The sequence below is a fragment of the Ovis aries genome, chromosome 5, assembly GCF_016772045.2.
Source record: "Ovis aries strain OAR_USU_Benz2616 breed Rambouillet chromosome 5, ARS-UI_Ramb_v3.0, whole genome shotgun sequence".
Taxonomy (NCBI): domain Eukaryota; kingdom Metazoa; phylum Chordata; class Mammalia; order Artiodactyla; family Bovidae; genus Ovis; species Ovis aries.
Genome location: NC_056058.1, coordinates 13,590,176 through 13,605,853, shown reverse-complemented (window position 1 = coordinate 13,605,853; position 15,678 = coordinate 13,590,176). Strand labels below are relative to the sequence as shown.

The following is a 15,678-nucleotide window of genomic DNA, read 5'->3' as shown; positions in this document are numbered from 1 at the left end:
TGCTTGTGGAAGGATAAATAAGGAGAGCCGCATCTGCCTCAGGAGGAAGAGAAACACAGAGGGCAGTTAAGGCTGTGACCACATTGGTGAGCCCACCACCGCCCGCCCCTTCGAGCCTTCTTCACCCACAGCCCAGTTGAGCAGAGGGAACTCCACCTACTCAGGGATTGGCATGCCCAGCAGAGGGCAGTAGTACGCCCAGCGGCTGCCCACGTGGCTGTCAACGTGCTAGGGCGGGGTTGCGCCAGCCCTCCTGGACCGGCAGTTGATTGGCTGCAGCCCCTCTTAGGCTGGCCAATCACAGGAATCTTGGCGAGACAGATGTTTTGGGGCTGCAGAGTCGCTGAGGCATCCTAAGGATGGCTGCATCTTTCTGTCCCCGTCTGCGCCCTGCTTCATGGAGGCCAAGGGCTTGCAAAAGTAGCTTTATGGGAGCGGAGAACTATCCTCTCCGGGAGCCTCTACTACTGCCAACCCCCCTTATTTTGTGCTATTTGGGTTGTTAGCCTAAAACCAGGGCTTTCTGGGAGCAGCCCAGGAGCCCCTCACACCACTCTGACCTCATATTCCCCTGTTCATTCCAGCCAGTCATAAAGGGCCTTTGCAGTTGCCCCTTGTACCCAGTGTGTGTGTGTGTGTGTGTGTGTACATGTGTGCGCATGGTCAATCATTTCTGACTCTTTGCACCCTCATAGACTGTAGCCCGGCAGACTCTTATGTCCATGGGATTTCCTCAGCAAGTATACTGAAGTGGATTGTCATTTCCTCCTCCAGGAGATCTTCCCGACCCAGGGATAGAACCCGTATCTCATGTGTAGGCAGGCAGATTCTTTACCATTGAGCCATCTGGAAAGCCCCATGTTGAGTCCCCTGTAATAACAATAGCATAGGGAATCCTCTGGTGGTCCAGTGGTTAGGACTGGAGGTCCGAGCTTCCACTGAAGGGTGCATAGGTTTGATCCCTGGTAGGGGAACTAAGATCCACACGCCAGGATGGTGCAGCAAAAAAAGAAAACTTTTAATACTCCCCACAACCCCCGTATACATAAGGTTATTATACTTGGCCCATTTCAGGAGTGAGACAATCAAGGCACAGATGGAGTAAGCACTAGCCCAGACCCACGAAACTAGATTAACAGAGCCTGTCTCTACTTGAGCTTCCCAGGTGGCGCTAGTGGTAAAGAACCCGCCTGCCAATGCAGGTTGGACTTAAGACACACGGGTTTGATACTTGGGTCTGGAAGATCCCTGGGAGAAGGAAGTGGTAACCGCCTCCGGTATTCTTGCCTGGGGAATCCCAGGGACAGAAGAGCCTGGTGGGCTGCAATCCATAGGGTTCACAAAGAGTGGGACACAACTGAAGCGACTTAGCATGCACAAGCACATCTCCGTCACTAATGGTAATGCTGACAACTCAGTGCCTGGCTCAAACATTTGTAGAACAAGTGAAGGAATCCACATCACTTCCACCTTTAATATTTCATTCCCACATTTCAGGTGGGAAAACTGGGGCCGCCCAGGTGTATTCACAAACACACACCTCCGCCCCTTACTCCCACCCCCACCCCCGACAAGTCCAGTCACTCCTTCCCCATGCAAACTCCTAAGTCCCCTGTGCTGTTGGCCTAAAGGTAGGGTCTGCCTCCTTACGAGGCGGGACCAAGGACTTTCCACCTTTCTATTGGCGTTTCTCCCTTTGGGGCGGGACCTCTCTAAACCGGCGGTCTTGATTTGCTGTCTCCCTGGCGGCCCGTGACCCGGAACATCTCTGGGCAACATGGCGGCGCCCAGCGGCAAGATAGAACGGGCAGGGATTCCGCGGCCAGCCGCGTGAATAGGTAGGTTGCACGTGGGGAGGCAAGCGCGAACTTCTGGGCACCTGGGAGGCCCGTTCTGGGCTGGCAGTGTGGGAGGGAGGCTTCGGAGGACCCCGGTTTCCGGGCCAGGGCACCATGACCTTTCGGCGTACCGGGCCGGGTTGTGCCGGCAAAAGCCGCACTCAGCTTACCTACCTCTCCACGTCCCTAATTTCCAGTTTTGCATATGAGACAGCTGAGGCTCAGAGAGATTAGAGCCGTCTTTCACGGTCACGCTTCAAGTCGGCCGCTAGGTTGGATTTCGACCCCGGGTCTGTCGCTGACACCCAAAGGAGTCAAAATCCTGGCAGCCAGCCTCAGAGCTGCTGTAGGTCCATCCTGCCTAGGGGTTCAGATTTTTAGAAGTTTGGTAGAAATTTAGCTCTTCCTGATTCAGCTGACACTTGTTGGGTACCTACATTATACCAGGCACTGTCCCGGGTGCTGGAGACAGCAATAAGGCAGACACACACACACACAGACACACACACACACACTGGAGACAGCAATAAGGCAGACACACACACACACACACACACACTGGAGACAGCAATAAGGCAGACACACACACACACACTGGAGACAGCAATAAGGCAGACACACACACGATACAGCAATAAGGCAGATACACACACACACACACACACAATCTTCCCAGGGAGTCAGACATTGAACAAATCATAAATAAGTGAAACATGTGATTTCAGATGCTAATAACTGCTTAAAATGCATTCATCAGGGTAATGGCAGAGACTGGTGAGCTGTCATCTATGGGGTCGCACAGAGTCGGACACGACTGAAGCGACTTAGCAGCAGCAGCAGCAGCAGCAGGGTAATGGGGCTTTAGATTGGGGAGTGGGGTGGTGATCAGGAAAGGCTTCTTATTTGACTATAGACCTGAATGCCTGAATGACCAGAGACTGATCTGGGGGAATAAATTTCTGAACAGAGAGAAAAGCAAGTTCAAAGGCTCTGAGATTAGAATAAAGCGAACTTGTTTAAGAAACAAGTATAGCTGGAGCTACCAGTAATAAGAAAAGAGTTTTGAGGGGCAGATTCTGATTTAATTTTGTGTGCTGTTTCAGTGATTTTAGGCAGAGAACACTAAATTTACTTTACATTTTAAAAAGCTCCCTCTGACCACTGCAGGGAGAAATGACTGGAGGCAGGTAAGGAAAGAAGTTGAGACTGGATAGGTGAAAAGAGATCATGGACTGGAGTGGTGGCCTGCAGATGCAGAGAAATGGATGCATTTAAGATGAATTTGGAAGCAACAGGAGTAGCTGATGAATTGGACTGGGGGAGTGAGGGACACAGTGGACTCAGAATTCCCAGGTTTGTGATTTTAATGACTAGCAGTGGTGATGTCATTGGCTAAGATGAGGAGGGACACGTTTAAGCAGGGATATGATTTGGAGCAAAATAAGTTTGAGATGGCTGGGGAAAATACCAAAGTGGCAGTTAGGTCAGGAGACTTGGGTTCAGGACTGGTGATAAACATTTAGGAGCATCAGCACATCATCATTTCTAAGACCTTAACACACAGAGGAGAAACCTGGAGTTTTGCTAAAATGCAGATTCTGATTCAGTAGGTCTGGATTAAGGCTGAGATCTGGCATTTCTAATAAGCTCCCAGATGATAACACAAATGCAGCTGGTCCCATAGATACTCTTTGAATAGCAAAGGTTTAGAATAAGGTCTTAATCTCAGGTGGGTGTTAGAGTCATTGTGGTGCTTTAAAATGCTAATACCTGGGCCCTACCTCTATATATTTTGATTCAGTATATCTGGGGTATGGCCTGGACATGGGAATTTTTTAAAGCTCCCAAGATAATTCTAATATGAACAAAGTTAAAAAACCATTAGCGCTGCCTACAGGAATACAGAGAGGAGAGGAACACCTCTTTTGGTAGTTGAATGATGTCTTAGGGTAGCAGACAGATAAATTCAGAACGTGGGATTCTTCACAGCCTTATTACTCAGAATTCGGTCTTCAGACCAGCAGCAATCAGCATCACTTGGATGTTTTTTAGATGTACAGTTTCTGGTTCCACTGGACCTGCTGAATCAGGATCTGCATTTTAATAAGATCCTCAGTGATTCATCTGCACATTCAAGTTTGCAAACATTGCAGACTTTAGAGAAAGAAGCAGGGCTTGCTGATTGGCTAAAAAAACAGGCCTGGGTGCTAGGAAGAAAATCAAGAGTGTCAACATGGGAGGAGGGCCTCACCCATGTGAGATAATTCTGAGAAATTGAGCAAAATGAGGCCAAAGAAATAATCACTGGCTTTGTTAAATGGAGAACACACAAGGGGTCTTTACAGGAGTGGTGTCAGTGGAGTGGCTGGGGCAGCAGCCAAGTAGGAAAGAGTGAGAAGGGAGTGTAATATGCAGACACCTCTTGGGAGAAGCCGTGCTATAAATGGAACAGAGATGTGGAGCAGAGGCGGAAGGAGATGCTAGAGAAAGTTTAAATGGTGGTAAGAGTGAGCCAAATACTTCCCAGCTCATTTTATGAGGCCAGCATCACCCTGATAACAAAGCAAACAGATATGACATGAAATGAAAACTCTAGCCCAGGTTCTCTTATGAATATGGATACAGAAGTCCTCAACAAAATACTTGCAACCCAATCTAGCAGCAAATAAAGAGAAATACAGCATGACCAAATGGAATTTATCAGAGAAATGCAATGAGTTTAACAGTTGAAAATTAATGTAATACATAATATTAACAGACTAAAGGACAAAATTCACATGAGTTCAATAGATGCAAAAAAAAAAATCATTTGACAAAATATAATGAATGCCCTTTTTGATAAAAATACTCAGCATCTAGTAATAGAAAGGAATGTCCTCAACCCAATAGGTCATCTGTGGACAATCCTATGGCTGACATCATAGTTAATGACGAAAGACTGGATGCTTTCCCCCTAAGATCAGGAACAAGGCAAGGATGTGCACTCCGGCCACTTCTATTCACCTTTGCACTGGAGGTTCGGCAAGGACACCTGGGCAAAAAAGAGAAATAAAATGCATCCGGATTAGAAAAGAAGATGTAAAGCTATCTCTGTTTGCAGATAACATGATCTTGGATGTAGAAAATCCTAGGGAATCCAATTAAAAATATATTAGGACTAATGCAAGTTCAGCAAGGTTGCAAGATACAGGATCAACATATAAAAAATAAACTGTGTTTCTATACACTAGCAATGAACAATGTGAAAATGAAATTTCACAATAGCTTCATATAGAATAAGATACAAATAAACTTAATAAAAGAAGTAAAGGGCTTCTACACTGAAAACTGTAAAATACTTTTAAGAGAAATTAAAGAAGATCTAAATAAATGGAGGGCTTCCCTGGTGGCTCAATGGTAAAGAATCCGCCTGCTAATGCAAGAGGTGCAGGTTCCATCTCTGGGTCAGGAAGAGCCCCTGTCAAAGGAAACCCACTCCGGTATTCTTGCCTGGGAAATCCCATGGTCAGAGGAGCCTGGCAGACTGCAGTCTATGGGGTCTCAGAGGAGTCGATCATGACTTAGCGACCAAACCAACAACAACAAGTAAATGGAAAGGTATCCCATGTTCATGGATCAAAAATCTTAATATTCAGTCAGTTCAATTGTTTAGTGTGTCCCACTCTTTATTTCCCAAATTGATCTACAGATTCAACACAATCCCTATCAGAATCTGAGCTTTTTTTTAATCCAGAAATTGACTGCTGATTCTTAAATATATATGTAATAGTGAAGGATCCAGAATAGCCAAATAATATTGTAGAAGAGGAACAAAGTTGTAGGACTTAATGCTTCGCAATTTCAAAACGTACAAAGCTACAATAATCACAGCAATGTGTTACTACTCAACATATAGATCAACAGGACAAGGATTGAGAGCCCAGAAGTAAACCCTTACATTTACGGTCGGTTCATTTTCAATAGGAGTTAACAGGGAGAAAAAAATAGCCTCTTCAACAAATAGTATTAGGACAAGTGGATATCCATATGAAGTGAACCCCTTCCTCACACCAGCCATTTGGAAAGATTAATTCAAAGTGGATCAAAGATTTAAATGTAAGAACTAAAACTCCTAGAAGAAAACAGAGGAGTAAATCTTTATGACCTTGAACCAGGCAATGGTTTTTTTGGATACAACATCAAAAGCACAGCTATAAAAGAAAACCAGAAAACTGGACTTTGTTGGAATTAAAACTGTGTGCTGCTAGAGAAGGAAAGGGCAACCCACTTCAGTAGTCCTGCCTGGGAAATCCCATGAACCATGGAGCCTGGTGGGCTATAGTCTATGAAGTCGCAAAGAGTCAGACACTTAATGAGCACACACAAACACAATAGTAATAACAACTAACACTCAAAAAACATTTCCTAAGAGCCTTTCCTGTTCTAAACCTCTTATTTAAACAACAACAACAACAAATTGTGCTGCAAATAATAACATGAAAGTGACAACTCAGAGAATGGGAAAAAGTAGTTGTGAACCATAAAGGTCTAAGCGACTGAATTGAACTGATCCAGAGTGTGAACAACTCAATAAAACCACTCAATAGTAAAAAAGGATAAATTACCTAATTTTCAAATGGAGAAAGAATCTAAATAGACATTTCTCTGAAAAAGATACACAATGGATAGTAAGCCCATGAAAAGATGCTCAACCATTACTAGTTTTTAGGGAAATGCAAATCGAAACCACAATGAGATGCCCACTTCACACCCACTAGGATGATGTCTATAATCAAAAAGGCCGACAGCAACAAGGATTGGCAAGCAGGCAGAGAAACTGGAATCCTTATACATTGCCGGTTGGGATACACTGCTGGTGGGGATGTAAAGCGGTGCAGCCGCTTTGGAAGACACTTTGGCAGTCCCTCAAATGATTAAACATAGAGTTACCATATGTCTAGGCAACTTGATTCTAAGTATATACCCAAGAGAAGTATAAATATGTGTTCACACGAAAACTACACAAGTGTTCATAGCAGCAACAGTCATAATAGTCAAAAAGTGGGAAGAAGCCCAAATGTTCATCAGTTGATGAATGGGTAAATAAAATGTGGTTAAATCCATATCATGAACATATTTTTTTGGCAGTTGAAAGGAAGTCTGTTAGATGTTACAACGTGGATAAACCTTGAAAACATGTTAAGTGAAAGAAGCCAGTCACAAAAGGGCACATATTATATATGATTCCAATAATACAAAATTCTCCAGGCAAAAATACTGGAGTGGGTAGCCATTACCTTCTCCAGGGGGTCTTCCTGACCCAGAAATTGAACCAGGCCTCCTGCATTGCAGGCAGATTCTTTACATTTAGGTTACAGGGGAAGCTCCATGAAATTTCCAGAGGACACAGTAGATTAGGGGTTGCCTAGGGTTGACTGATGACTGCTAATGGATATAAGGTTCTTTTTTGGGCTGAGGGGGCATCTGCGGCACTGCCCTCACAGGAGCCCCCTTCTCTCAGGTAACTGCTAATGGATATAAGGTTCTTTTTGGTGGGGGGGCAGTGACAAGCATGTTCGAAAATTAGATTTAGTGACGGCTGCACAATTCTATGAATATACAGTCGACCCTCGAACAATGTAGTGGTTAGGGGTGCCAACCCTCTGCACAGGTAAAAATCCAAATATAACTTTACAATTGGCCCTTCATAGCCATGGTTCCACATCCTTAGATTGAGCCAACCACAGGTCACACTATACTGTAGTATGTATATATTGAAAAAAAAATCAGGGACATCCCTGGTGATCCAATGGGTAAGACTCTGCTCCCAAAGCAGGGGGCCCAGATTCAGTCCCTGGTTGGGGAACTAGATCCTGCATGCCATAGCTAAGATTCAGCACAGCCTATATATATATTAAAGTCTTTATTGAATTTGTTTTGGTATATTTCTGTTTTTATGTTTTTGGTTTTTTGGCCATGAGGCTCCTGGAATCCTAGGCATGTGGTATCTTAGATCCCCAACTAGGGATCAAACTGCATCCTCTGAATTGGAAGGTGAAATCTTAACCACTGGACTGCCAGGGAAGTCCCACATAAATAAATATGAAAAAGAAACAAGTCAGCCTATAAGTGGACCCATACAGTTCAACCCAGTGTTGTTCAAGGGTCAACTACTGAAACCACAGTTAGTTTCATACTAAGGGTCAACTCTATGGCATGCAAATAAAGGTATTAAAACAGAATGACCTGGCAGGGAGGGGAACCAATGCAGAAGCAAATTCCTCCAGACAGTAAAGGATCTGGTCCAGCAGAACAGGGACCCCGATTGTGATCATCACTCCTGCTCCACTCTGTGGGTGAAGAGACCCGTGGAGCCAGTGCGTTAGCCATGCCGTCAGGGACATGGCCTCTGCCCAGGAGAGAGGTCTCATAGCCTTCAGCAGGTGGGCTGCCAGACTGATGCTGTCTCTTTTCTCTTGCCAGGTGGTTGTCCAATAGGCAAAGGCATGAGCTGGGCTCAAGCCATCCTGCTGGCCCGGGGCCTCTCTCGGGGCTGGGGGGGCATCTGCAGCACTGCCCTCACAGGAGCCCCCTTCTCTCAGGTAACTGCTAGTCTTGGGGTGGGGGCAGGAGGAGGAAGAGGCAGGCAGGCCTGGGATCTGCTCCCAAGTCCTCACTATGCACCCAGTGAAGCCAGCTTGGAGAGCAGAGCTGGGAGGGGAGGAGGTGGGGGTGTTTGCTGGGGACTGGGTCTGGGCTGGTCTGTCTGCTCTGAGCGCTAGTTGAATGTCTCTTACTCATTGTGCTTAGTCACTCAGCTGTACCCAACTCTTTGGGACCCCATGGACTATAGCCTGCCAGGCTCCTCTGTCCATGGGACTCTCCAGGCAAGAATACTAGAGTGGGTTGCCAAACCCTCCTCCAGGGGATCTTCCCAACCCAGGGATCAAACCTGGGTCTCCTGCATTGCAAGCAGATTCTTTATCCTCTGAGCCACCAGGGAAGCCCAAGAATACTGGAGTGGGTAGCCTGTGCCTTCTCCAAGGGATCTTCCTGACCCAGGGAACAAACCGGGGTCTCCTGCATTGCAGGTAGATTCTTTACCAACTGAGCTATCCAGGAAGCCCCTCTTACTCATTATTATTTTTTTTTTTGTCTGTACCACTTGGCTTGCAGAATCTCAGTTCCCTGTCCAGAGACTGAACCGGGGCCCCAGTAGTGACAGTGCTGAAACCTAACCACTATTCCACCAGGGAGCTCCTGTGTCTCTCACTCATTTTAAGAAGTGTTGATGGACTTCCCTGCTGGTCCAGTGGTGAAGAATCTGCCTTACAATGCAGGGGATGTGGGTTCCATCCTTGGACTGGGAAGATTCCACATGCCCCAGGGCAACTAAGCTGGCACGCCACTAGAGAGTTAGTGGGCCACAATGAAAGATCCTGCATGCTTCAACTAAGACCTGACGCAGCCAAATAAATCCATGCATATTTTTTAAAAAGCGTTGGTGTCCCCATGGGTGAGGGTCTTAAATTCAAAATTAAGAAGGTCTGAGGTGAGTGGATTTGGGTGGTGACTCTGGTTAACTCCTACATTTACTTGTAAAGATGTGAGCAGAAAATCGAATTTCCTTCCCTTACCCTAAGTGATCATGATCATAAATTACAACAAGGATGATGATGATGCTGACAGTATTAATAGCTCCCTTACTGAACACTTCCGGTGGCCCAGACCCTGAGTTATGCATTTCATTTGCATCATCTCATTTGTTGTGTCTCCCCTTCTTTGGGGCATTCTAGAATTTGCTTTTCTACTTTTTGCCCTATGCTCATATCACCTGTAGTAGTGCCTCAGTTCAGTTCCGTTCAGTCGCTTAGTCGTGTCCGACTCTTTGCGACCCCATGAATCGCGGCATGCCAGGCCTCCCTGTCCATCACCAACTCCCGGAGTTCACTCAGACTCAACGTCCATCGAGTCAGTGATGCCATCCAGCCATCTCATCCTCTGTCGTCCCCTTCTCCTCCTGCCCCCCCAATCCCTCCCAGCATCAGAGTCTTTTCCAATGAGTCAACTCTTTGCATGACGTGGCCAAAGTACTGGAGTTTCAGCTTCAGCATCATTCCTTCCAAAGAAATCCCAGGGCTGATCTCCTTCAGAATGGACTGGTTGGATCTCCTTGCAGTCCAAGGGACTCTCAAGAGTCTTCTCCAGCACCACAGTTCAAAAGCATCAATTCTTCGGCGCTCAGCCTTCTTCACAGTTCAACTCTCACATCCATACATGACCACAGGAAAAACCATAGCCTTGACTAGACGGACCTTTGTTGGCAAAGTAATGTCTCTGCTTTTGAATATGCTATCTAGGTTGGTCATAACTTTTCTTCCAAGGAGTAAGCATCTTTTAATTTCATGGCTGCAGTCACCATCTGCAGTGATTTTGGAGCCCCCAAAAATAAAGTCTGACACTGTTTCCACTGTTTCCCCATCAATTTCCCATGAAGTGATGGGACCAGATGCCATGATCTTCGTTTTCTGAATGTTGAGCTTTAAGCCAACTTTTTCACTCTCCACTTTCACTTTCATCAAGAGGCTTTTGAGTTCCTCTTCACTTTCTGCCATAAGGGTGGTGTCATCTGCATATCTGAGGTGATTGATATTTCTCCTGGCAATCTTGATTCCAGCTTGTGCTTCTTCCAGCCCAACGTTTCTCATGATGTACTCTGCATAGAAGTTAAATAAGCAGGGTGACAATATACAGCCTTGACGTACTCCTTTTCCTATTTGAAACCAATCTGTTGTTCCATGTCCAGTTCTAACTGTTGCTTCCTGACCTGTATATAGGTTTCTCAAGAGGCAGGTCAGGTGGTCTGGTATTCCCATCTCTTTCAGAATTTTCCACAGTTTATTGTGATCCACACAGTCAAAGGCTTTGGCATAGTCAGTAAAGCAGAAATAGCTGTTTTTCTGGAACTCTCTTGCTTTTTCCATGATCCAGCGGATGTTGGCAATTTGATCTCTGGTTCCTCTGCCTTTTCTAAAACCAGCTTGAACATCAGGAAGTTCACAGTTCACGTATTGCTGAAGCCTGGCTTGGAGAATTTTGAGCATTACTTTACTAGCATGTGAGATGAGTGCAATTGTGCGGTAGTTTGAGCATTCTTTGGCATTGCCTTTCTTTGGGATTGGAACGAAAACTGACCTTTTCCAGTCCTGTGGCCACTGCTGAGTTTTCCAAATTTGCTGGCATATTGAGTGCTGCACTTTCACAGCATCATGGAATTCCATCACCTCCACTAGCTTTGTTCGTAGTGGTGCTTTCTAAGGCCCACTTGACTTCACATTCCAGGATGTGTGGCTCTAGATGAGTGATCACACCATTGTGATTAGGTTGTGAAGATCTTTTTGTACAGTTCTTCTGTGTATTCTTGCCACCTCTTCTTAATATCTTCTGCTTCTTTTAGGTCCATACCATTTCGTCCTTTATCGAGCCTATTTTTGCATGAAATGTTCCCTTGGTATCTCTAATTTTCTTGAAGAGATCTCTAGTCTTTCCCATTCTGTTCTTTTCCTGTATTTCTTTGCATTGATCGCTAAAGATGACTTTCTTATCTCTTCTTGCCTACACTTTCACTTTACCTGAATGTTTTTTTTTTTTTTATCTCACCTAAGCAGAATATTGGGATGGTTATTGGGTGCAGTAGGACTGAGGGCTGCAGTCTCAGCTCTGCTGCTTTGCAACTTCATAACACCAGGTATCTTGTGTCATCTCCTTGGGCCTCAGTTTCCTCTTCTGTAAAATGGGTACAGAAAGAGGCACTCCTCTGATGGACAGTTGGAAAGATTAAATGAGCCTCACTCTCAGAAATGCTCCACAATGCTTGGAATAGAAGACTATTCCATAAGGGGCTTCCCTGGAGGTCCAGTGATTAGGACTCACCTACTGCCAGGGCCCAGGTTCTATCCCTGGTTGGATAATTAGTTCCCTCAAGCCATACAGCACAACCGAAAAAAAAATAAAAGGACATTTGTTGACTGCAAGGGAGCTGAGACAAGAAGGCCGAGCCTCCTCTTGCTCCACTTTAGCTGGGATTATAGGTGGTGGGCAACTCAACTACATGTGTCTGCAAATGGCCAGAAAATACCTTGAGTATTAGCTTTTGAATTACAAATTACAAATGAATTTTAGCAAGTAGGCAAATTCTCAAACATGGAATCTGCAAATAGTGAGGACCAAATATATATATCAGCCTTTTTTTTTTTTTAACACAAATGGGATGCTACTGTACACACCGTATCACACTTTCCTTTTTTTCATTTAATGATATACTTTGGAGCTCACTCCTGGTCACAGGACACCTCCTCCATGTGTCTTACAGCAGTGGGTGCCCCTTGTCCAGGTTCATGGCCACTTTCTTAATTTTTTCCTTGCTGATGCACATTTGGTCCATTTCCATTGATGCAGCGGATGCACAAATGTCATCTGAGGCAGATATGTTTAGAGCAGTCGGATTTAAATACCGGATGCAAGAGTGCTGTGTCAGAGGGCGTTTGTTCATCACCGTGGTGAACAGTGCCTCCACTGGGATATTACCATAGCTGTCTGGCTATGGTAACTGGTAACTTTGTGATGGCGCCTGGTCGTGGGTCTGTAACCAGGGCACCACAGTTCTTCGGAGGCCATTAGGGATGCCCGCTGGCACCTTTCCTAGCAAAGAGCTGGCCAGGCAGTCCCCCAGGGGCACCAGGAGGTGCCAGGTTCCAGCGGTGGTTCTCTATCCGCAGGTACCACCCCAGGCCCCACGGGGCCTCCACTGCAGTGCAGCCACCCACAACCCTGACTCGTCGCTGGTCCCACGCCCACCCGAGCCCCCCAGGCGGCCAGTCAAGGCCCTGGCAGTCCACGAGGAGCTGTTTAGGCCCGCGCTGGATGGGGCACGAAACAAGGCTAACTTCGTGCGGGCGGTGCAGAACTTTGCCGAGTACAACGTGCACAAGCGCGGCCACGTGGACTTCATCTACCTGGCCCTGCGCAAGATGCGCGAGTACGGCGTCGAGCGGGACCTGTCTGTCTACAACCTGCTCCTTGACGTCTTCCCCAAGGAGGTCTTCCGGCCTCGCAACATCTTCCACAGCATCTTCCTCCACTACCCACGGCAGCAGGAGTGCGGGATTGCCGTCCTGGAGCAGATGGAGAACCACGGTGAGGCCCGCAGGCTGGAGTGGGCCCAGGGGCTGCCTCCTTCTCCCATGTCCTGGCCCTCTTCCCACTCCGTGGTTCCTCGGCTCTGACCTCTCTGTCTCTCAGTTTGGAGTCCACCTCTGCCCACCCATCCCCCATCTCTCCGTCATCTCTCTCTCCCGTCATCCCTTCCCTCTTCTCCCTCCCTGAGGCTCTGCCTGCATCTGCCTGGCACAGGGGTGATGCCCAACAAGGAGACGGAGTTCCTGCTCTTGCAGATATTCGGCCGCAAAAGCTACCCCATGCTCAAGCTGGTGCGCATGAAGCTGTGGTTCACCCGCTTCAAGAATATCAACCCTTTTCCCGTGCCCCGGGACCTGCCCCAGGACCCCGTGGACCTGGCCAGTTTGGCCCTACGGCACATGGAGCCTGACCTCAGTGCCAGGGTCACCACCTACCAGGTAGTCACCCCTGGCCAAACCCTCAGCCACCTCCCCAGGGCCAGGCCCCCTTCAGGAACTGGAGTGATTCTGGAAGACAGGCCGATTCCCTGGTGGAGCCTTCTCTAGATTCCAGGGCCCTTGGCTGGGACCTCTGCTCCTACCCCACCTTCCCACACTCACTGTAACTTGGGCATGGTCTTCCTGTTCCTTGAGCAGTCTGTGGCAGCTCCCTTCTCAGTGACGCAGCCAAGGTCATGCAGACGGTGGCAGAGGCAGGATTTTCACACAGGTGGGCTGCAGGGTTCCCTCCCCATGAGCATCTCCAGGATCAGTGGCTTTGATCAATCTGATAGAAGCAAGAAGGTGGTGGTCTTGAGTGATGTGTGGGAGGCCCAGTCTTTAGGCCTCAGAGGGGCCCTGAATCTCACTAGAATCCCCCTTCCCCATTTCCCTCTCCCCTGCCCCCCCATAGGGGCTGTGGGGGCCACAAGTGTCCACCCTGCTTTCCTTACAGATGCCTTTGCCAAAAGACTCCCCCGACGCAATGGATCCTACAGAGACCCACATCGTAGGTAAGGTCTCACGAAGGGAGGGCATGCCGCATCTTCACTGAGCCTGCTAGGAGGGCTCTCTGGGCCCTGGGGCACAGCCCCTGAGCCAGAACTACCCCCCATCCCCACCCCATGTGTGTGTGTCTCCACACCAGGGATCCAGAGTCCTGAGCAGCAGAGTGCCCTGGCCCGCCATGACCCAGCCCGCCCAATCTTTGTTGAGGGCCCCTTCTCCCTGTGGCTTCGAGACAAATGTGTCTATTACCACATCCTCAGAGCTGACTTGCTGCCTCCCGAGGAGCGGGTGAGAGCCCAAAGTGGAAGTCAGGGCAGTGGGAAGAGTGAGTTGGCTCAGAGGTGTGGAGGGGGATGAGGGGATGGGGGGACGGGAGGGCAGGGACCAGGGAAGAGGCCACAGGTGGCTTCAAGATCCGGGGCCTCTGACTTTGCCTGCACCACCTCCCTGGGGTAGGAAGTGGAGGAGATTCCAGAGGAGTGGAACCTCTACTACCCGATGCAGCTAGACCTGGCCTACGGGAGGAGCAGCTGGGATGACTACGAGTTTAACATTGATGAAGGTAAAAACCAGGACAGGTCAGATTCTGAACACTGCATGGGACGAGGTACCGCCTCTGGAGTGGAGGGCTGAGAGCCAGGCCAAGACCTAGTCCAGTTACGACTCACCCTCACAGACCCAGCAGAGGCCCAGGTACACACATACACACACACCCTCACAGACCAGGTACACACACACACACACCCTCACAGACCCAGCAGAGGCCCAGGTATGTACACCGACACACACACACACAGACACACACACACAGAGACACACACACACACACCTGTCAGCCCTCTGTCACTTCCTTCTTCAAACATCTGTGGAACATCCCTGTGCTGGCTACTGAGCATGACCAGGACGGGTCCAGTCCATCCCCTCAGGTCAGTGGTGGAACAGACACGTTACATTCTTGGGGTCCCCAGGAGGAGGTACACAACTCAGTCTCTGGAGGGGGTCAGGAGGATTTCCAGTGGAACCATGAAGAATCAGGAGGCGTCACCCAGGTGATGCGTGGAATGGGCAGGCTAGGTGGAGGGGATTGTGTGTGCAAAGGCTTGGACATACACAAAAAGCAAAGGGAGCTTAAAGAGTGTGGGCGTGAGGGGGCTGAACAAACTGAGGGCCTATCTCTCCCAACAGTGGAGGAAGGGCCTGTCTTTGCCATATGTGTGGCGGGTGCCCATGACCAGGCCACGCTGGCCAAGTGGATCCAGGGCCTTCAGGAGACCAACCCAGCCCTGGCCCGGATCCCGGTGGTCTTCCGCTTGTCAGGGTCCTCCGGGGAGCTCCTGGCATCCTCAGACCTGGAGGAGCCGCCCCCACCCCCACCCGAGGGCCAGGAAGAAGAAGACACTCAGCAGCGACAACAGCAGGGCCAGAGCTGACCCTGGGCGGTCATGAGAGCATAGTCCGCGGACTGGAGGCATGAGATCACCTATGCGTGTAGAGCAAATAAAAGTCTTCCTGCTTGGGGCTGCCTTGCCTTCTCTCTGGCAGTGTGGTGTCCCTGCCCCTTAATGCTTGATGTCATGCCTTTTCAAGGGCTTTCCCGAACTGACAGCTCCCTTGTCATCCCTGCAATGCATTCAGGATAAAGGTACAGAGGAAGAATCCCCTACCCCCCGGGGGTC

The 15,678-nt window shown here is 48.3% G+C and overlaps 1 protein-coding gene across 2 annotated transcripts; it reads left to right on the top strand.

Annotated features, from left to right (window-relative positions):
• The first annotated feature begins 1,754 nt into the window (after positions 1 to 1,754).
• On the top strand, positions 1,755 to 15,520 carry ECSIT (ECSIT signaling integrator). 2 transcript variants are annotated; one of them, XM_060416287.1, is made up of 9 exons: positions 1,755 to 1,838; positions 2,596 to 2,688; positions 8,301 to 8,419; positions 12,596 to 13,013; positions 13,230 to 13,453; positions 13,950 to 14,007; positions 14,142 to 14,290; positions 14,459 to 14,564; positions 15,188 to 15,520. In XM_060416287.1, exons 3-9 carry the CDS (start codon positions 8,324 to 8,326, stop codon positions 15,430 to 15,432), a joined length of 1,296 nt encoding a protein of 431 aa, XP_060272270.1. In that variant the 5' UTR covers positions 1,755 to 1,838; positions 2,596 to 2,688; positions 8,301 to 8,323; the 3' UTR covers positions 15,433 to 15,520. The 2 variants fall into 2 exon arrangements, with proteins under 2 accessions (XP_060272270.1, XP_004008595.2); XM_004008546.5 differs by lacking the exon at positions 2,596 to 2,688.
• The last annotated feature ends 158 nt before the right edge of the window (positions 15,521 to 15,678 follow it).